This window comes from Pogona vitticeps, chromosome 2, assembly GCF_051106095.1.
Source record: "Pogona vitticeps strain Pit_001003342236 chromosome 2, PviZW2.1, whole genome shotgun sequence".
Lineage (NCBI taxonomy): Eukaryota > Metazoa > Chordata > Lepidosauria > Squamata > Agamidae > Pogona > Pogona vitticeps.
The window spans coordinates 258,454,037-258,475,678 of NC_135784.1; the positions used below are offsets into that span (position 1 = coordinate 258,454,037).

Genomic DNA, 21,642 nt, shown 5'->3' on the forward strand with positions numbered 1-21,642 from the left:
CTTTCCCTACATTGACGACTGGCTTTTAGTGGCGAAATCCTACCACGAGGCAGTCTCTGCCACAAACTTTACCCTCTGAGTCTAAAAAGACTCAGGCTAAAAATCAACAAGAAAAAGTCAAGCCTGATACCATCCCAGACCGTCTCCTACATAGGAGCAACATTGGACTCAGTTCACATGAGAGCTTTCCTACCGTCTCAGCGAATTCGCAAGATCCAGGCGGCAGCCTTCAGGTTCACACTGTACGCAACCTTGACTGCGCACGATACCCTACACATCCTATGACTGATGGTGTCCACTACTTCGGTGGTACTCTTCACAAGACTGAAACTCAGACCACTTCAGTCTTGGTTCTTTGTCCAGTACAATCCCATGATGGACCCTCCTACAAAAAAAGTTAAGGGTCCCACCTCATGTAGCCAGACATCTCATCTGGTGGACCATTCCCAACAACCATTCCATCCTCCGTACCCATCCATACAAGTCGTGACAGATGCCAGCCCCTCAGAATGGGGAGCGCACTGCCAGGAGCTGTGGGTACACAGCCTCTGGACTGCATGTCAAAGAGCCACCCCCATCAACCAGCTAGAACTGTTGGCCATTATCAAAGCCTTTCAAGCCTTCCTGCCCTGCATAAAAGGGCATGCTGTACAACTGGTAACAGACAATACCACAGTGATGCACTACATCAACAGACAGGGCGGAACTCGATCCAGGCCCCTCCTTCGTCTGACTCTACAGTTTTGGGAATGGTGTCGCTTGCACCACATCTTTCCCCAAGCGATCCATATTGCGTCCAGGGACAACTCCCTGGCAGACCATCTGAGCAGGCTGCCCACCAGGATGCACAAGTGGGCTCTCGACCAGACGGTTTTCCTGGATCTATGCCGACGATGGGGACAGCCTACGATAGATCTTTTCACGTCCCATCTAAATGCCAGATGCAATCGGTATTGTTCCAGGGCGGGCATAGATGCCTCATCCCTCGGAAACACCTTCCTCATACCGTGGTCCAGAGAACTAACTTACATGTTCCTTCCAGTACCACTACTCTTCAGGACTGTAACCAGGATCATTCAGTACCAAACGAATGCAATCCTCATTGCTCCATGGTGGCCGCGCCAGCCCTGGTTTGCCCACCTATTGGGAATAACAGAGAAAATACTGCACTTACCTCCAATACTGTCCCTGCTCTCACAGAACGACAGGGCCCTTCTCTATCCCAAGGTCCAGTCTCTTCACCTGACGGTGTGGAGGATATGCCTAGGTTCTGTGTGGTCCTAGACCAGGCCCAAAACAGTCTACCTCCCGACTATATAATAGCAAATGGAAAGCTTTCACCAAATTTGCCCAGGTGGAAGGCATGACCACAATACCAGCATCCCTACACACGGTACTTACCTTCCTACTCCATTTCTTCAATCTTGGACTGGCTCATTCCACGCTCAAGGTCTACATTTCGGCAATAGTGGCTCACCAACCTCCTCAATCGCGCTCTGCCAGGCTTTTCTCCAACCCTACACTTAAAAGATTTTTAAAAGGCCTACAAACCATACGGCCTCCTTCACAACACATCGTACCACAATGGTCTCTACCACTCGTCTTGGAAGCTCTCACTAAGCCTCCATTTGAACCTATGGCTACCTGCTCAGAGAAATTGCTTTCCCTGAAGACTGCCTTTCTTGTGGCCATTACATCGGCCAGAAGAGCGAGTGAACTGGCTGCACTCCTGTCAGACCCTCCTTACCTCCAAATGCACCCTGACAAAGTCACCCTTTACCTAGACATACTCCTTCTGGATACAAGGTAGTATCAGACTGTCATATCAAACAGCCTATTGTGCTTCCAACATTGTTTCCTTCTCCGTCCATGCCATTAGAGCGTAAACTCCACACCCTCGATGTGAGAAGAGCCCTTGCCTTCTACCTTCATCGTACCAAACACACTAGGCGCTCCCCGCGTCTCCTCCTGTGTTATCATGGACCACACAAAGGTGCTCCTGCTTCTTCACAATCAATATCCAGATGGATTGTTCAGCTCATACAGTTGGCTTACCAGCTTGCCAATAAGCCTGTACCAGGTGGTCTGAAGGCCCACTCTACCAGAGCGGTCTCCACGTCGACAACTCTATTCAAAGGTGTTCAATTACATGCAAGGTGGTCACCTGGGCCAATCCATTGACATTCGCCAGGCACTACCGCCTAGATGTCAGAGCCAAAAATGATGGGGCATTTGGACGGGTGATACTGTCATCTCTGATATCGTGACGGCCCTCCTTCCGGTGAGTACAGCTTGTTATTTGCCCGTTTGTGTGCATTCACAGAGACCATTATGAAGAAAGTTAGATTACCTACCTGTAACTTTGGTTCTTCTAGTGGTACTCTGTGAATTCACACATCCCTCCCTTCCTCCCCTCTGTCCCTCACGATACCATGTTTGTCTACTTTTATACAGTAATGGCGGACTCAGGGAACTGAAAGGAAGATGGAGGAGGCGGAGTCTATATACCTTCTGGGGGGAGCTAATTTGACTCTTTTTTCTAAAGCTCTAGAATCTTCTGAACGTCCTGCGCAGGCGCAGGATTAACCCATTTGTGTGAATTCACAGAGTACCACTAGAAGAACCAAAGTTACAGGTAGGTAACCTAACTGTTTAAATGTCTCTCCTATGTCTTGAGGGTCAAAAGCCTGTCATTTTCTTAGTTGTTCAGCTGAGTACCAGGTAAGCAGATAGCCTTCTATTCATCCACACATATATTTGCCTATTTTATTGGTATAAATGTGTTGTATATGTTGTAAATGTGTTTACTATTGTATTTATGTTGCTAAGTGGGACCCAGCTACTATCTCAGTAAGGGTAAGAATTCACAGTTGTTTGTTCCCAGTTCTTATTTGTGGCCTTACTAGTATACATTGCCCTCAGTATTCTGTTAATACAACAGAGATGGCTCATGCTTTGATAAATTTACAGTCTAAGACAATGATCCTGAAAAAGCTATTGTTCATGCTGCATGTTAAAATCAAGCAGTCTATCCATGTTTTCTGGATCTGGCATCTAAAATCATCTGAGAAGTTATTATATTATAAACAGAGATCTTTTGATCCAAGTCAGTCAACTTAATAGTAGGCAGCAGCATAACGTAATGGAATTTTGTTAAATGTGTAAAGTGAAGCACTTCAGAAATATAGCTATTCCACTCCATGCCTTTCCTTTCTTTTTCTTCTTTCTTTCTTTTATAATTTTTACTGCCTTTCAGTAAGTGTTAAGCCCTTAGGGACAGTGTTTGAGCTTGAGTGGTGCCCTTTTTTCTTTTTCTTTTTCCCTGTCTGCAAAGCCAAACTTAAATTTGCTTTTCAGCGGTGATAGTATAGAAAAATGCTTTAATGTGAAGTTCACTAAAAATCAAGCCATACTTCTTATTTTAACTGAACTTTTAAAATGTTGTAGTCTTTGTTATTTAAAAATAGTGGTAAATGTGTGAAGAATATAAAAAGCCTACTAAATAGAACTAAAGATGATTTTAGATAACACATTTTCATTCCCCCCCCCCTATCTATCTCGAGAAAGAATAATCATGTTATGGATTGCTCCTTCACCTCAATAGGGGTTACTTTGGTGCAACCTAAAATGATTAGTGAATATTTGATAATAGAGTTCCTCTTCTTATGTTAGTTCAATAGTTTCATGAGCTCTGTATAAATCATATTCCCTAAAACATTACATTTTCAAATACAAATCAGAGGTTGTTCCACACTGTTCCATCATTAGTTCTTCATTCCCCATACACTTCACTAATGTTTTCTTTTTTTGGTGCCAAGCTCCCCAACTGACATAGCAGGCTAAAATACAGTAGGACGTATGTAGTGGAATGGAAATCAGTGCATAACAAATAGAAACATTTGGCAGATGGGGGGGGGGGGGAGAGTGTGAATGTGGGTTTTCAAGGAAGTGTATTTGTCCACTATATTGGCAGAATTACCCATACAAAAGAAATTGCAGCTGATTACAGACTTCCTTTTTCAGTTTGATGTGCATGCAACTTCATCTTATTTTTGTGCCCATTGTCAAGATTATGGCCGAGACAGAGAGGTCCTCAGAAACTACTCAGCCATACTACCCAGACTTTCCTGGTGTAGGTAAATTCCAGGAGGGTCAGTGTGTTGTTGACTGGGGGAAATCTTCTTGCCAGCATTAAGAGGGCTATGCATTGCCTACTTTCTGTTTAAAAAACAAATAATAAATATTGCAGGATTTGTTATAGAGGTCACAGGTCACAAAGATATATAGGGCTTTCTTTAATGGTATGTAGAAGAGTGGTTGCTATCTTCTGTTCAATTGGTATGCAATTTGATGAATGAAATAGGGGGGCTCAGAACTGTCCCCTGTGTATATGGGGATCCTACTGTATACAGAAAGCACTGGGAAAACCACTGCTAAAATAGTACACTTAACCTGTTAGCATATATCAAGTTTAAAAATCTAAGCCCCAAAAGAACTTACACTCTGCATCTAACTCCCTTGTGCATCCCACACCCCTTTTACATATAACTGTTACAGTGGGATACATCAAAGTGGATCAGTATTCTCTAAAAATCATTGTTTTTCTTTGCTAGTGTGGATTAGCACTCATTGAAAACATAGAGTTTATGAAGGAAACTTTTACATTAATATTTTGCATTAATAATAATAAATGTTTTATTATGGTCATTGACCAGCAAAAATAAGGTACATTATTTAAATTAGGAGACATAAAAACAATTTAAAAACATTAAAAACACTAAAAACATCTATATACACATACAGCAGTGCCTCGCAAGACGGGTGCTCAGTTTAACGATGAATCCGCATTACGACGAGTTTTTTGCGATCGCAAAAGCGATCGCAAAACGACATTTTGAATGGGGGAATTTTGCTGTGCGATGATTGGTTCCCTGTTTTGGGAACTGATTTTCGCTTCCCGACGATCAAAACAGCTGATCGTTGGGTTTTCAAAATGGCCACCGGGTGCTCAAAATGGCTCCCCGCTGTGTTTAGGAGCCATTTTTCGCTGCACAGGCACCTGAAAATGGCCGTCCCTATGGAGGATCTTCGCTGGATGGTGAGTTCTTAGCCGACTGGAATGCATTAACCATGTTTTAATGTGTTTCAATGGCTTTTTAATTTTCGCTTTACAACGTTTTTGTTCTACAGCGATTTCGTTGGAACGAATTAACGTCATAATGCGAGGCACCACTGTATATAAAACTACATTCTTACATCCTACTAAATATCTCCTTCCTCCCCATCATAGACCTTATCTATGAGCTATTGCAGCTTGCGTAAAATTACAAAATTGTTACTTTGAAGCTGATAGAGCCTGTGTGATCATTATACCAAACTGGTATACACCAATTTACAGATACTATAGCTGTGCTTTAGGTTGAACCTTTCCTTCAATTTAGCTACTTTTGTCAGCATATCAGAATTTATCCCAGTATATCTGCCAGGGCATTGCCCTGTCAGCAAAAGCAGTGTGTAATGTGCTTCTGATTGTCCAGGAAATGCCCTTATGTAAGGGTTAATAAGGACTTTTCGAATGTCAGAATAAAAAGCATAGTGAAGTAACACATGGGAGACAGATTCAATCTCACCGGAGTTACAGGGGCCCCCTTAGTGTAAGGGGTGTTGTTATACTTCCCTTCCCGGACTGCTGACGGAAGTGCATTGAAGTGGGCCAGAGTAAGAGCTTTGCGTTGTTTAGATGTTAAGGGTAATTAGAGATATTTAGCCGGTTTGGGTGGGTGCAGTGAGTTGTCAAGTGTAAACCTATTTCTGATAATACCAAGGTTCTGCTGCCTAAGATTACTCTTGGCCTTAACGTATCCCATTTGTTGGATACTTTCTACTGAATAGCCATATCTGTTGATTTTATGGTATATTGCTCTCTTCCAAGGTGACTGATGGTTATCCTGTAATACCAGTGAAGTCAGTCCAATTGGTTGAAAGGTTAGTTTCAGCCAAAAGTTAAAAATAGCCAGCCAAGCTCTGGTTTCAACTTTCAGGTAGCCCACTTCAAGCCTAAGGGCTACATTGGATACCCCTCTTGGAAGCTGTAATATAGCCCTCACGAATTTAGATTGAACTACTTCTAACTAGATAAATGAAGAATGGGGGCCCATTTGTGCCCCATACAAGAGCTGACTAAGGGATTTGGCCTGAAACAATCTTAGTGCAGCTGGAATGTACTGACCTCCCTTTGAATAGAAGAATTTTAGTATAGCAAGGCTAGATTTTTGTGCTGCTTGTACCATATTGTTAACATGGGCCTTGTGGTTTCCTTTATATTGGAAAACAACACCCAAAGATTTATACACCTTAATTTGTTCTATCTCATGCTCATCAATTAACCACTTATAGATCCTGGGCCTCTGAGCGAACACTAAAACTTTGGTCTTCGAGTAATTTATCTGTAGCATTTCCTCTTTACATCATTGTGCAAGAGCATGTAATGCTCTCTTTAGTTCCTATTGGTGTCTGTGAAATTAGGACTGCATCATCTGCGTATAACAGAAGTGATATATGTCTATTGGCTAGTTTGGGGGATGGAACTCTGGATGGCTGAGTGTTGTTACCATTGAGTTGATATATAAATTAAATAACAATGGAGCTAACATACACCCTTGCTACACACCATTATAGGTAGGAACTTTATCAGACAAGTGTCCTTCCTTGTTGCATCTAGTTCTGAGCATTGTATTTTCATGCAGCTTATACATAAGCAGCATAAGGCGTTGATCTATTGTGGAAGACTCTAACTTACTCCAGAGCCTATCTCGTGAAATTAAATCAAAAGCCAATCTAAGATCAATAAAAACGGCAAATAGGGACCCTTGGTTTCTTAGAGTACTTATCTTATGCCTTAGAATAAGGGCATGATCCTGTGGAGATCTACCAGATCTAAATCCAGCTTGTTCATCTGCCAAAACACTCTCAGAGTTCATCCAATCTATCAATTTCCAAGATAAATGTTTGGCATAAAGCTTACTAATTATGGGTTGTATACTGATTGGCCTATAGTTAGCTGGATTGTTTTTTTAACCTTTTTAATAAATGGGGATAATAATGGCTGTGCCCCATTCTGATGGCATGTGAGCATTTTGGTCTATATAAGTGAAAAGGTTTGCCAGAATTGGGGCCCACCATTCACAGTTGTTCTTAATGAGTTCAGGAGGAATACCATCACAGCCTGGGGCCTTACCAATTTTCAATTGGTTCACAAGGTCTTTTATTTCAGAGATTGATACAGGGTGCCATTCTGGTAGATTCATATATGAACGACTCACATGAAATGAGGGAATGTCTCTTTTGGCATAAAGCTCAACTATATTAACTCGAGCGTTAATATAAGAGTTCATCCTAACTGAAAGATTATTGGTAGTTAATGTTATGGATTCCCAAAATGATTTCATATCTTTCCCCCTGACTGCTTTGATAGGTTTTTCCCATTCTATCTGTTTAGCTCTCCTTTTTTTCTCTTTAATTAATTTCTTATAGCCTTTCTTAAGTTCCAGCAGTTCCTCCACTTCCATTGATGATGGGTTTTTTAAATTTTGTTTAAATTTTGAAATTACCAGTTTTTTGCATCAACACATTCCTTATCAAACCAGCTATAGGACCTGCGCTTGTTAGTATGGGTTTTTGTTGAGTTATTTGAACCAGCTAAGTCTACTATTTTATTTATTAGTGTTTCATACAGTGCAATTATGTTGCTACCTCAGCCCGCTTTGAGAAAGGTGGAATGGATCTCAGAGAGCTGATTGTTATTAAGTTGATTAGTGAAATAAATTGAGGCCTTTCCTGACCATTTGATCCTGGAGTTGGTTAATATCACCTCAGGATTCATAGGCAAGGCCTTCTCAATATGAGTATGGTGTTCTTGTAACTTCAGGTTCAATTTTAATGGCAGGTGATCACTATAAATCCTACTGTTGATCACCACATTGATGACAGTACAGTGGTGCCTCACTTAGCGACATTGATTTGTTCCAGTAAAAATGTTGCTAAGCGATTTCATCGCTAAACGGAATAAAAAAGCCCATAGAAATGCATAAAAACGTGTTTAATGCGTTCCTATGGGCTTAGAAACTGACCTTATGCAAAGATCCTCCATAGGGGCGGCCATTTTCGGTGCCTCTAAAGCGAGGCAAAACAATGGGTGGCCGTTTTGTTTTTCCGGTGGACATTTTGGAACTGCCAATCAGCTGGCCGAAAACGGGGGCTTTGCGATGATCGCTTCCCCGCTATCATCGCAAAGCGATTTTTCCCCATAGGGGCCATCGCTAAGCGATCGCTCTGGCGATGACCAAAACCCCATCGCTAAGCGATTTCATCGCTCAACGGAGCGATTGCTAAGCGAGGCACCACTGTATTCAGTATGTTACGGCTGACAATCATGTAATCTATGGTACTCATCCTTGTTCCCGACCAGAAGGAGAATTACCCTGGTATGTCACCTGAATTACTTCCATTTAATATATGTAGGTCAAGCCGATAAACTAGCTGTGCCAAATTAAGGCCTGCATAATTACTGATGGTGTCTTTAAAGAGGTTCCTAGTGACTATGGGGAAGAGTAATCCATCAGGGGGGCATAAATTATAAGCAGCATAAAGAGCCAAGTAATTTGTATCCAATCTGGCATTAAAATCACCCCCAATTATCATTTGGTCATTGTTAGTTAGCAAAAGGTTTTGAATATAGGATTCAAGGTCTTGGTAAATCCCTTCAATCTGGGCGTTCCATCTCTGTGGTGGTAAATATACATTGATGAACACTATTGCACAGTGATTACATTTGATCCTCACTGCTGCAGCATATTGACCAAGGGAGGGAAGTTTGGTCATTGTAATATTGAGCTTAGTTGAATCCAATATAAGAAGGCTGCCCTTAGCTCTGCCCCTCTTTTCACTGGGAGTGGCCAAGGTGTAGCCATGTCGGTCATACCAGGGTGATGCATGTCTGCAGATTGAATTGTGTTGTGTTGCGGTAGAATGGGTTGAGATAGAGTTTTTAGATGGCTAATTTGAGTAGTCGTGACCTTCTCCAGAGTTGCTAATGGTCGAAGTTCAGAATCAAATGATTCTCGTGAACTAGTTCCATGCATGAGATGCCCTTCGTTGTTTTCAGTTTCTTCACTATCTCAGAAAATCAGAATTGGAATATCCTGATGAGGTACCATCTGATGCTTAAGATCTCGCTTAGGTTCTAGTATCAAACTGATATCATTACTTGCTGCTGGATATTGGTTAAGGGGTGCAGCTTTGGCTTGTAAGCCCAAGTCATCCGTTATTAGGTAACTTCTCAGTGATATGGTCTTATTACATACGGAAGGAACACTAGTTTTTATTTCCTTCCATTTATTGTTAAGGTCAATCAAGGGAGCTTGAGTTTCTTCTCTATTACAAAGGGAAGACCTGTGATCAGATAAGGGGGAGATTGTTAAGTTCTTTGCCTGTACCCTTATTGATTTCCCAGCATTAGAATCAGATCAAAAGTTGAAATCTTCTCTGGTTACTCTTTGAGGATTGCTCCCAGGGATCAAAGAAGTAGGCCTGCTCCATAAAGGGGGCAAAGTCGTCGGTTCAGAAAAAACTCTTGAGGGAGCAATTTGAAATTTGCCCAGATAAGTTCTCATTTTTAGGAGAATGAGACGGATCACAGCATGTTCAAAGGTGAAACAAACTCTTTTATGACCATACTTGTGCGGGAGCCATCAAATATTCTTGAGGTCTATCTTCCGCACTTCTATATTTAACAGTTGATTCAAGGAGATTATCACTGATCTGTGTGTCTCCCATCTCTTTCTGTTGATGTCAATTGGAGCAATTTGTAATATCACCTGAGTGCTCTGAAAGATCTTTGAGGACTTTGTCTCCCTTTTCAATTGGGAAGCCAATTGTTGTGGAGCTGGTTGTTGTATGCTGTCTTTACTGCTAAATCTACCATCTGTCCTTTCTTTGAACCCCCTGGTTTGTGTATTATCCTTTGATTGAAGAAGGATCTCAGTAAGTTTCCCCAGGGAACTTTCAACTGAGTTCATTTGATTGCAGACCCGTTGTAAGTTTTCAAAGATGGCTATTACTGTTTGAGCTGTTAAGAGACATTGTTCAGCTAGAAAGTTTGGATGGCTTTTTTCAGAGGGGAACTGTACTTTTGGGGGGTGGGGGGGGAGTGGAAGGGGTAAAAATTGCAGATAAGTCACAAGGACCCGGTGGGGACGAGAGGGTTTCATTTCTCAGCAAAGCAAATCTGTTGTTAGTGATAATGCTGGAAGCTATAGGTAATGTACAGTAGCAAGGTTACTCACAGGGCAGTTGGAAGTTACAAACTCATCAATCTTCAGTTGTTTCACTGCCCTTGCAAGCGGCTGCTCCAGACTGGATCTGCATCGTTTACCCCCCGTACAGTTCAGCCTTCTCTTTTCAACGACTAGCTACAAAAAATCCAACTCAGAGCTACAAGTGTAGCAAAAACTCCTTGCTACAATTAATCTTGAACGGAAGAGTGGGAGCAACAAAGCCAGAGATAACAGCGTCTTGTTAACATAGCAGTAGCTTCAAGGTTTGTAAATAAGTACCTTAAACTCCCAACCAGGAAGAGAGAGAGCTTGACTTCAGAGACAGTATTGGATGTGTCCTGGAGAGGGTCACTTGAGCAGCTGAGTACTTTGTAAATATTAAAAATAAAGATTAAAAAGGGAGCAGAGCTAGATAGAAACACTGTTCCTCCCTCAGACCGGAACTGGAAATCTTTTGCATTAAAAACAAAATAAAAATAAGGAAGGCAAAAACATTGAGATACCCTAAAGACTGTGTGAATAAGGTCTCAGCACAAAGACCCTTGTGGCCAAGGCTTTGTTGACTGAAGTGCCCATGGAGAACCAGGAGAATGCAGGCATTTGGGAGCCGGAAAGAGGGCAGTGTTGGAGGCTGGCTTAGGGAGTAGATAGTGCTGCTGCTATTCAGCCCTCTGCCACAAACTGAGGTGATTGTCTCCAACTTGGGTGGCAGTGGACAGAGCTCTGGAAATGACCATTATGTTATTATATTGCCAACAGGAACAATTTTATTAATTAGAGAAGTGTGTTATTTTAGCTCTGTATTGACACTTTCAACAAAATCTGTTGCAGCAGTTCACATATTAGAAAGCCAGAGCATCAAATTAAGTTTTACTGAAGACATTACGTTTATGCATGTTGAGGGTATGTGGGTGTTTCTTGTTGGGTTTGAAAGCTTTTGCAAGGGGGGAGCAGTGTGCAAGACTTTGTTTTTGGTCATTTGTTACTTTTTCTCCAGATCTTTGCTAAAGCTGAACCATGCATCCACATTGCCTTTCATGGTTGTTGGTGAACCGTCCTGGAATCATTTGTCATTTCTTCACACAGTCTGAGTTTGTTCTGTTACTTCTAAAAACGTCCCTTTCCTTTGTAAATCTATATGTGTCTTAATGACTTCTGTTCACTTTTTCTGAAAGGCACTTTCTTTTCTGGAATCTCAGCCGTATGAATGAAAACAAAATGTTGCCATAGTGCCATTAGCTTTGCCATAGGTTGCTGACATTGATGAATCATTTTTATTTATATATCACAGAGGATGCCTTCGGGTTGAGATGGGCAGTGGAACTGAAAGACTTTTTGAAAGAGGCCATGTTAGGGTTGCAGATAAACAATCATAGATATAAAGACGATCATTTGCATTTTCTCAGAGCTGAAGAGATTGTTTGAAGGCAGCTGTCATGAGAATGAATGTGCAAATTAGATATTTAAGCAGCAGCATTGTTCTGTGACGGAAACACTTCTTCATTAGAAATCTTGACTTCTGTTGAGGCCAAAATTTGTCCTTGTAGAAAGGTTTCATAAAGATCCTTTGGAACTTAATGTTGTTTTGAACTAAAATTCTATTTAATGTTGTATACTGTATTTCTGGTTGTAACTGATTCTGTACTTAACACCATGTATAGGCTGAACACTTGTTTGCATAGGTATGCTGCATAAGGCATATGAATAATCAGCTATGATGATTTTTCCTTTAAAAAAATTGTTTTCCCCCCCCAAGATCCTGAGGCTTCCATGGAATCCATTTCATCATGGGGAAGCCATTGGGGCCTCAGGATAGAGGAAAATCTTTAATGTCTATAATTTAAAAATTAAGGTGTTACTTAAATTGAAAAAATCATTTTCATACATTCCTAGATATGAGTCATGGAGGATGTGTTCATTATGTGAAGATACCTTGTTTCCCCGAAAATAAGACAGGGTCTTACATTAATTTTTGCTTCAAAAAAACCATTAGGGCTTATTTTCAGGGGATGATTTATTTTTTTCATGTACGACAAACTTTGTTGTTGTAGTTTAGTTGTTAAGCCATGTCCAATGCTTTGTGACCCCTGGCCCTCCTGTCTTCCACTGCCTCCTGGAGTTTTGTCAAATTCATATTGATAGCTTTGATGACACCGTCCAAACATCTTGTCCTCTGTCGTCCCCTTTTCCTCTTGCCTTCACACTTTCCCAACATCAGGGTCTTTTCCAGGGAGTCTTCTTTTCTCATGAGATGGCCAAAGTACTGGAGCCTCAGCTTCAGGATTTGTCCTTCCAGTGAGCACTCAGGTTTGATTTCCTTTAGAATTGATAGGTTTGTTTTCTTTGCAGTCCAGGGGACTCTCAAGAGCCTTCTCCAGCACCACAATTCAAAAGCATCAATTCTTTGGCGGACAGCCTTCTTTATGGGCCAGCTCTCATTTCCATACATCACTACTGGAAAAACCATAGCTTTGACTATGCAGACCTTTGTCGGCAAGGTGATGTCTGTTTTTTAAGATGCTGTTGAGGTTTGTCGTCACTTTCCTCTCAAGAAGCAGGGATCTTTTAATTTCGTGGCTGCTGTTACTATCTGCAGTGATCATGGAGCCCAAGAAAGTAAAATCTGTCACTGCCTCCATATCTTCCCCTTCTATTTGCCAGGAGGTGATGGGACCAGTGGCCATGACCTTAGCTTTTTTGATGTTGAGCTTCAGACCATTTTTTGCGCTCTCCTCTTATTAAGAGGTTCTTTAATTATTCCTCACTTTCTGCCATCAAAGTGGTATCATCTGCATATCTGAGGCTGTTGATATTTCTTCCGGCAGTCTTAATTCCGGCTCAGGATTTTTCCAGTCCAGCCTTTTGCATGATGTTTTCTGCATATAAGTTAAATAAGCAGGGAGACAATATACAGCCTTGTCGTACTCCTTTCCAAATTTTAAACCAATCAGTTGTTCCATATCTAGTTCTAACTGTTGCTTCCTGTCCCACATATAGATTTCTCAGGAGATAGATAAGGTGGTCAGACATTCCCATTTCTTTAAGAACTTGCCATAGTTTGCTGTGGTCCACACAGTCAAAGGCAAGAACAATCTACATTTATTCAAATACAGTCATGTCATCTTCTTCTGGTTGCCGCACAATTGTGGAGGGTGAGGTTTCACTTAACTGGGGCTTATATTTGGGGTAGGGCTTATATTATGAGCATCCTGAAAAAAATTACTAGGGCTTATTTTCAGGTTATGTCTTATTTTCGAGGAAACACGGTATGTCTTAGGGCCAAGCAAAACATTTTAAGTTTTACCAAGCTGTTGGTGGTCCTGCAAAGAAGTATGATGTAATGTAATTGGGCTCTGTTGAGAATGGCTGACCTATATGATCCTTCACTGAAATACAGGAAAGCTTTACTTCCTATATAATTAGATAGGTAATTCCTCCTCGTCACATAAATATTGGTACTAGGCCTTATGGATATACAACCTCATGCTTTTTAATGGTTGCAGTAAGTATATAATTACCATCCGTCCCTCCTTTTAATTGGAAAAGAACATTATGCACAGATTAGGTAAAACAGAGTAATTCATACATTGAGTAAATAAGATAATCATTAAAATATATTAAGAGTGCTGCTGAATCTGATTAAAGATTCATCTATTCTTCCATTCTGTTTCCAGCAGTGACCAGATGCCAGCTCCATACTAGGGCAATTTAGTTTCATCAAGTTGTATCCATCTGCTAGTGAAATGGCCACTGTTGTTGGAATAGATTTCTTCCCATCTCTCTTCAGCTCTCCCATATAGAGATTTTGGAAAATACTATAAGTGGGAAGATATTTATGTAGAGAGCAAGAGAGGAAGGAGAGGCCCTGCCATATGTGTGGAAGTCTGCTTGCCAGATATTGGATATCACACTTTTATTTTAATCATACAGCTTGCTATACCAGCAATATTACTTGCAGTGGGAAACAAGGTTCCCTCTAAGTCAGGCATGTTTGTGGGCAGGCATGACTCCACTTCCTTCCGAGCAGCTCTCTTCCTCCTCTGGGCAGCTATCACATTCAATTGCATTCAACCCCTTTGGTTCTGTTTGCAACAGAACCCTGCACGTGGGGGTGTGTGTGGAGTCATGCTTGCATGCAGGGATGAAGTTGTGTGCAAGAGAGATGGGGCCTCGCCCAGTGAGGCTGAAAATTAGAGGGTACATTGGTGGGGAAATCTTTTACCAGGAAAGTATTACAAAACATTATCCTATTCACTGGTCTTACAGTGAGGGTATCCCAATGTGGCATGAACATGCACTGGCACAAATGGTAGTCAATTTTGGGCTTGTCTACAAGACTCATTTGGAGTGAGCTGGATGGGGCTAAATAATGTTGCTTAAGGTCAGGTAAAGGTCCAGTGTGCTGTTTGGTGTGAATCTTGCATGCAAATGGCAGGCACATCTCAAACAATCCTATTGACCTGGTCTCTTTAAGAAAACAAAAGGACAAGGGGGAAAACATTCTTGCCCCCTCCTATTTCCTCCCACTTCTGGGAGGAAGATGTAATTTTTAAAAAACTTTTCTCTAAATAGTGTAGGGCATCACTGCTGCCCTAGTAGAGGAAGGAAATTTGTAATGTGCCAATTTAATTTTCCAGTTCCTTCATATCAATAAGCGGTTACAATGTCTGTTTAATCTTCTAATGATATGGGGATATTAAAACCAATTGGGAAATTAAAGCTCACTTTGGTGTGATCCTAGCGATTGCATACACTGAAAATAAACCAGAATGGATTGACACTACCCATACCAAAAACAAACAAACAAACACACAAACAAACAAACAATAAACAAACAAAATAGAAAAACCCAAGCAAAAACCAGAGGTCCCTGACAAGGATCTAGAAAAATGTGGGTAGGAATGCTCTCAGGCTGGTTTGCTTCAGCAATTATGTTGTCTGATCACCAGAAAAAGGAGCAAACTGCCTTGTTTCCACTGCAGAGCAAACAGCAGAACAAATGTACATCTGATCAAACCCTTAGACTTGCAATCAGTGCTGGGGTTATGGTAACAGGTGATGCTGTTCTTTCCCTTCAGCGTTGCCTGGGGGCCGTACTGCAATGGATGCAGGAGAATGGAATGAGGCTGAATCCGGATAAGATGAAAGTTCTGAGGGTGGGTGCCCCCGTGGTAGGTGGCTTGGGTGGCTCTCTCACATTTGGGGGGACCACCTTGGCTGCGAAGAGTGGGGTCTGCAGCCTCGGCATATATTTGGACCCGACGCCCACCATGGAAACTCAAGTGGCGTCGGTAGTCCACACCGCATTTTTCCATCTTTGGCGGATTGCCCGGCTGCGACCCTATCTCGACATGGGGGTGCTCACTACCTTGGTGCATGCGCTTGTAATCTCAAGATTAGATCACTGTAACGCGCTCTACGTGGGGCTGCCTTTGAGGCTGACACGGAAACTTCAGGTGGTGCAGAATGCGGCGGCCAGGCTCCTTACAGGAGTGAGAAAATATCAACACATCTCTCCAACGCTGGCCGCATTGCATTGGCTGCCCATCTGTTTCCGTGTCAACTTCAAAGTTTTAATGCTTACTTATAACGCCCTAAACGGTTTAGGACCTCGATATTTGGCGGAACGCCTCCTCCCACCAAGGTCTACCCGGATCACCCGCGCGAGTCAGGAGGTGAGGCTGAGGAGCCTGACGTCGAGAGAGGCCCGGAAGGAGAAGGAACGAAACCAGGCCTTCTCGGCGGTGGCTCCTCGCCTCTGGAACAATCTCCCTCCGGCGATTCGCGCGGCCCCCACGCTGGGCACCTTTAAAACCCAATAAAAAACATGGCTGTTTATTCAGGCCTTCCCTCCAGCCAACTCTTGATTTTTTTCTTACTTTTCCTTTTTATCTTTACTGCTGTTCTTGTTTGATTATTATGTATTTGTCTATGTTTTATTATTTGATTTTTTATTTGGAAGCCGCCTAGAGTGGTCCGGTGGGCCAGATAGGCGGGGTATAAATTAAATAAATAAATAAATAAATAAATAAAATAAACTTCACCTGCCTTGTGCTTTCTACCAGGGACAGCACAAGGCAAGCAAAGCTTCTTTCTATGATCTCTGATCAAAGATAACCAGGATTCTTCCATAGGTCACTGGCCTTCCCAAGTGGTATTGGTGGAGGATCCCTATCATTCTTTTGCATTTGGTTGGAAATTACCAACCCTAACCCTTTCCCAGTTCAGAAGATGAATAGGGTGATGAGGAATAAACAAGAGACAGGGCTTTGTGGAGAGAATACCTGGACCATTCATAGGGTAGTTTGCATTAATTGTGCACCAGATTAGGCCTGCAGACTAGAGGTCCCCCTTCCCTGATATAAACTTGAATTGTTGCCTCCTGACAGTTTTTTCAATTACAGCGTTAAAGTCATGCTCATGGCCAGCTTTTTAACTTTCTGGGGAAAGAAACAAATGGTTGAGATACAGCAATGTCCTAGCATTCAAATCTTAATTCATGAACAATATCAGAGTTAAATAGAGCCTCTGGATGCTGGTGAATGAAGGAATGTTTCTGTTTGTTTGAGTGGAAATCTGATCTATTTTAGTGGTTTGGTAAAATACTAACAATGAGATTCCTTGATAATACTAAAAGGTGTAGAGTAAAAAAGACGCTTGAATTTAAGCTGTCCAGTAAAATTGAGTTTCTTAAGTGTGTTCTCCAGATGTTGTCTTTTCTCATTGAGATATCACAGCTATTGCTTTTCTAGCTAGCAACTTCACCCTGCATGAAAGTCTCATTATATGTGGATTGCTATTTACCTGTGCTCAAGCTGTTAACTGGGAAAGACTGGGGCTACCCCAACTACTGTTTTACATCTTTTAATGGCTGAAATCTGTAAGTTCCTCTGATTCAATTGGGCCTAATCTAGAGGAATTTTACTGTGCAAAAATAACTCACAACTAGAGTAGGCCCTGCTGAATCAGTGGAATTTATGGAGTTGAGTCACCAAATCCTCAATCACTTAATGGACCTATGCTACTGTTACCTTTGAAATTAATGTTCGGAATCTCCGGCAAGAACAACAGGCTAAGACACACACAGCTGATACTGAAGCCAATTTATTAAAGAAGTACAGCTGGACTCTTCATCTTAAAAGCAGAGAAGAGTCCCGATTAGAAATTGCATAGGCATTTTATAGGGTTTTACACAAAAAGCAATAAAGCAAAACATTCCCTTATTGGTTCCCTGAACCCCAAGTTTGGATCCTGCTTCTAATTGGATTAACAGTGCCAATTAACTCCAAGCATTGGTTATGTGTAAATATGCATTGTGCCCCCGTGTTCCCTTGACCTAAAGTCAGAATGTACCCAGGGTGTGCAAAAATATTGCCTGAATGTCTGAAGAAATATTTTCCTTTTCCCTCTTATCTCATTATAATGTTGATTTCTCTTATTGCTGGTCTGACAAGAATCAAGGTAATTGTGGTGCAGAAATGTGGGAAGATGTTCTAAGACTACAAGGGCAGGAAATGTAATCTTATAGCATGGAAAGTTACACAAGTTCTGTTACAAAGTTTACAAGGTATTTTGATTACAGACTACATAACCCATACAGTGCTTAAAACTCATTACAGAAAAATCTATCATAGAAAATATACATCAAGCATTAACTATGAATAAAGCATAAAGCATAAAAGAACAAAGCATAATATTGCTTGTTAAAATAAGGTTTCATCTTGGCTCACTCACACTACTGTCACTTACTTTGCTATGCAATGGGATTTCAACCACTGTGTGAATAGTAGGGGTGGATAAAATATATCAGTTTCGATTTCTGTCACATTCAAGACAGACTTCTAAAAAAACCAATATTCTCTCCACCCTGTTTTTGAAGAAGGTTGTTTGTATTGATAAGTTCTCATCAAAAAGTGAACTGAATAAAATGTTCATGACTGCGCAGTAGCCCAAACTCAAATAGAACAGCTATTCCCAGCATAGAGAGGACCATACTGTGCCGGCCATGTAGCTGTTGAAGATGACTTGCCTTATTTACCTTGAGTCAGGGTATGCTTACCGTTTATTGACTGGGGGTCAAATCAGATTTTACAGATAGTTAGAGGGTACAGTTCCACCATGCTGTGTGCCTAGGATTCAGACTTGAAGACCAAGCTTGTGATGAGTCAATAAATTTGCAAGACAAGGTGGTGGTGGGGTAGAAAGCTAGTTCTATGACAGATAGGCATCTTTCAAGCACTTAAGAAATTCACATATCTGACACATGCTGTCTGCTGTGTGTAGTCTGACCCTCAGGTTTTACCATGTAGTGAAAACCACTTTTCCTGATTGATTCTGTGGAGAATTTTCATGCCTAGAGGAGGACTTGTTCTTCTAAGGTTGCCCTTTATATGTGAAGTGACAAAAATTAGAAGAGAGAGAGCAAAACTACCCTGCCTCACCTTCTCGCATGTTTATCTCATCCAGGTTTTGGAATACCTGAAGATGGCATAAATGTTGAAATGAATCGCTTCTAAATGGCTATATAAATGTCAATTTGAATACACACACAGTCACACCCATACACATATGAACATGTGCCCTTTCTGTCCTAAATATTTAGGTTGGAATCAATATTGAGCTTGATGGTCCTTGGAGAGACAGCCAAATTAAACATGTCCTGCTTGAATGTTTTAATGGACCTAGTGAGAGATTTTATTGCAAGCTCTGTGCCTCTTCCGAAGCAGGTAACAGCCAGACTAATTTAGATGTGGGAAGGAAATGTGCTCGTTGAAAACACTAAATTAGATAAAAACAAACCATTTATTTTCTTTACTATTTGTCCCTGGAGTTTATGTTGATCTTAGTACTGCAAACTGGAATACAGAAGAAACAGACTGGTTATTTCCACTGAATAAATTTGGAATGTATGCATGTATGTGTTTAATTTATATCCCAAATATCTTCTGCAGCCCCAAATCTTATAAGTGTCCGAGGGACAATATTTTGCTCAACTGAGCAAATCGTTTGTTCTTATAGTATTTACCTGGAAGCAAGGGTGTCCCAAGGACTGGAATGGGGCAGTCCTTGGGACACCCTTGCTTCCAGGTAAATACTATAAGAGTATTTTTTGGGGGGGGATGTTGCTCTCACTTGGAAATAAGCCCCACCAAACAGAGCAGAAAGAGTGTGTGAATCTGCTTACCGTGTAATAATTGTTTAAATAAACAATTGGGTACCAACAATCTGTAATTCAGTTTGTTTGAAATACTGAACTTACTGCTCTTCTGCTTTGACTCCACTCTTTTTTTAGATGGTAATGTTTATTACTTCACTTTCCTCAAAACATGGTAAGCCAAGCATGCTGTGTTTGGGGACTCCTCCTGCTACATGCTGTGCTCTGCTGAGGTTGATTCTCAACCTCATTTCCTGATAAACAGTTCTTTTCTTGGAAATGTGATCTTCCCATTGACTTGGTACATAGGCAACTAAATGTTATCTTTCTTCCTATAGGAAAAGAATAGCAAGGAAAACATTTCCTGTTGGTGCTGGGAAATAGTATACATATATACAAATATACTCCGAGAAATCTGTTTGCATAGCATTAATGCAGATTTGCAAAAAACTGCTTTTCTTGGATTCTGTGCCTGTGTTACGGAACTCAAAGATGATAAAGAATTAAAAGGAGCAAGTTTTCTTGATCTTTTGTGCTACTATCCTTTATCCAATGACTGTAAGTAAACAAAATTTCTTTCCACATGTTTATTTGTAGACATGGAATATACGGTACAGTGGGGTCTTGACTTGAGAACTTAATCTGTATTGGAAGGCGGTTCTCAAGTCAAAAAGTCTGTAAGTCAAGTCTCCATTGACCTACAGTGCATTGAAAACCGATTAATCCCGTAACAGGCCGTTTTTGTTCCATTTTGGTTTTTTTCTGGTCTGTAAGTCAAATCTCAGTCTGCAAGTCAAACCTAAATTTTGTGGCCAGAGAAGTCTGTAACTCAAAAAGTCTGTAAGTCAAGCCGTCTGTAAGTCAAGGGTCCACTGTATTTTGAAAGCACAATTTTTCCTATCTGCCTTGTGTTTTATAGTCTGTCCATCCATACACACAGAGAGAGCTTCAGTGAAGCTGTGTGTTTCTTACTGCATCTGTACTGAAAAAATTATCTAGTCTTCTCCATATTTTATTATGGCAAATTCCTCCTTCAGAAAATTTCAACAGATATTGGTGACTTTCTCTGAAACTAACATTACGATCCTAAACATATTTGCTAGTTAATTAGTGAGGCTTATTTCGAAACACACATGCTTTGCACTAAAGGCACAAAATTACCAGCCATTCTATTGTCTGTAAGAGCACTGACACTACTAATTAATGAACCAAGTCTTAAAATGCATTGAAGAATGATATTAAAAATGAGAGAACAGAAAACATGTGCCATTGACGCAGGCACAGGCTTAGTAAATTTCAACTTGAGCAGGAACTAGGGTTACATTATCAGGCACCACCAGGCAAAGAAAAAGTTTGAGTATTTTCATAATTAGGTAACAAGAAGAAAAATTTCAGAAGATGCTTAATCTCACCACACAAAGTTAAATTGGCTTTTAAAAAGACACATCTAAGTAAAGCATATGAAGAATGCTCCTGGATCAGACCAGAGAGCTGTTTGATTATATAGTTTATGTTCATGGAAATGTTCTGGCTATCCAGTTGCTTTTTAAGGCCTTAGACCTAAGAGAAGAGCAGGTCCCAAATACTGTTGCTGGTTCTGGAAACTGTGTCTGCTTTGTGGAGCTCTCCTTATGCTTAAAGATATTCTGCTTGTCAATGGGAAAAAAGCTAGCTCATTTATACTTCCTCCAGTTACCTGGGAATGAGAACTGGAATCCCAACAGCTACATTCATGAGGCCAGAATACTATTCATGAGAGAGTTTTATGTTGTTGCCTCTAAAATGTGAGTCTATTTGTGTTCTCAGGTTATTTAAATGTCATCAACAAGCATGGTGATGATTTTTTATCTAGTTCCAACGATGACTGAAGACCAGGCTTCCAGATATATATCCCAGCCATCACAAGATGACTTTTCTGTGACATCTTGTAATGCTTAGGAAGACATTGCAAGGACTGACTGCATTTCAGCCAACGTTTCTTGCCCCAGAAGGAGATGATACCCCCTCTCCCTTACCCTGTAGCTATCTCTCACATGAATGCACTTTGCTGTGAGAATCCAGGGCCCCTTCGGATGCTGGCCAAAAGGCAAAGTGCTTGATGGTGTGATTACTGGCAGCCCCAGGCACTCTTGGATTAAACTGATTTCTAGATCC

General features: G+C 41.1%; 1 protein-coding gene across 5 annotated transcripts in view; it reads left to right on the forward strand.

Moving 5' to 3' along the window:
• The window catches only part of TMEM232 (transmembrane protein 232), a 218,430-nt gene that overhangs the window by 68,177 nt on the left and 128,611 nt on the right, over positions 1–21,642 (forward strand). For all 5 annotated transcript variants that reach the window (XM_020779999.3, XM_020779996.3, XM_072992470.2 and 2 more), the window contains 2 exons: positions 18,937–19,060; positions 19,827–20,046. In XM_020779999.3, coding sequence (XP_020635658.3) covers positions 18,937–19,060; positions 19,827–20,046 — 344 coding nt within the window. The remainder of the gene's footprint in view (positions 1–18,936; positions 19,061–19,826; positions 20,047–21,642) is intronic.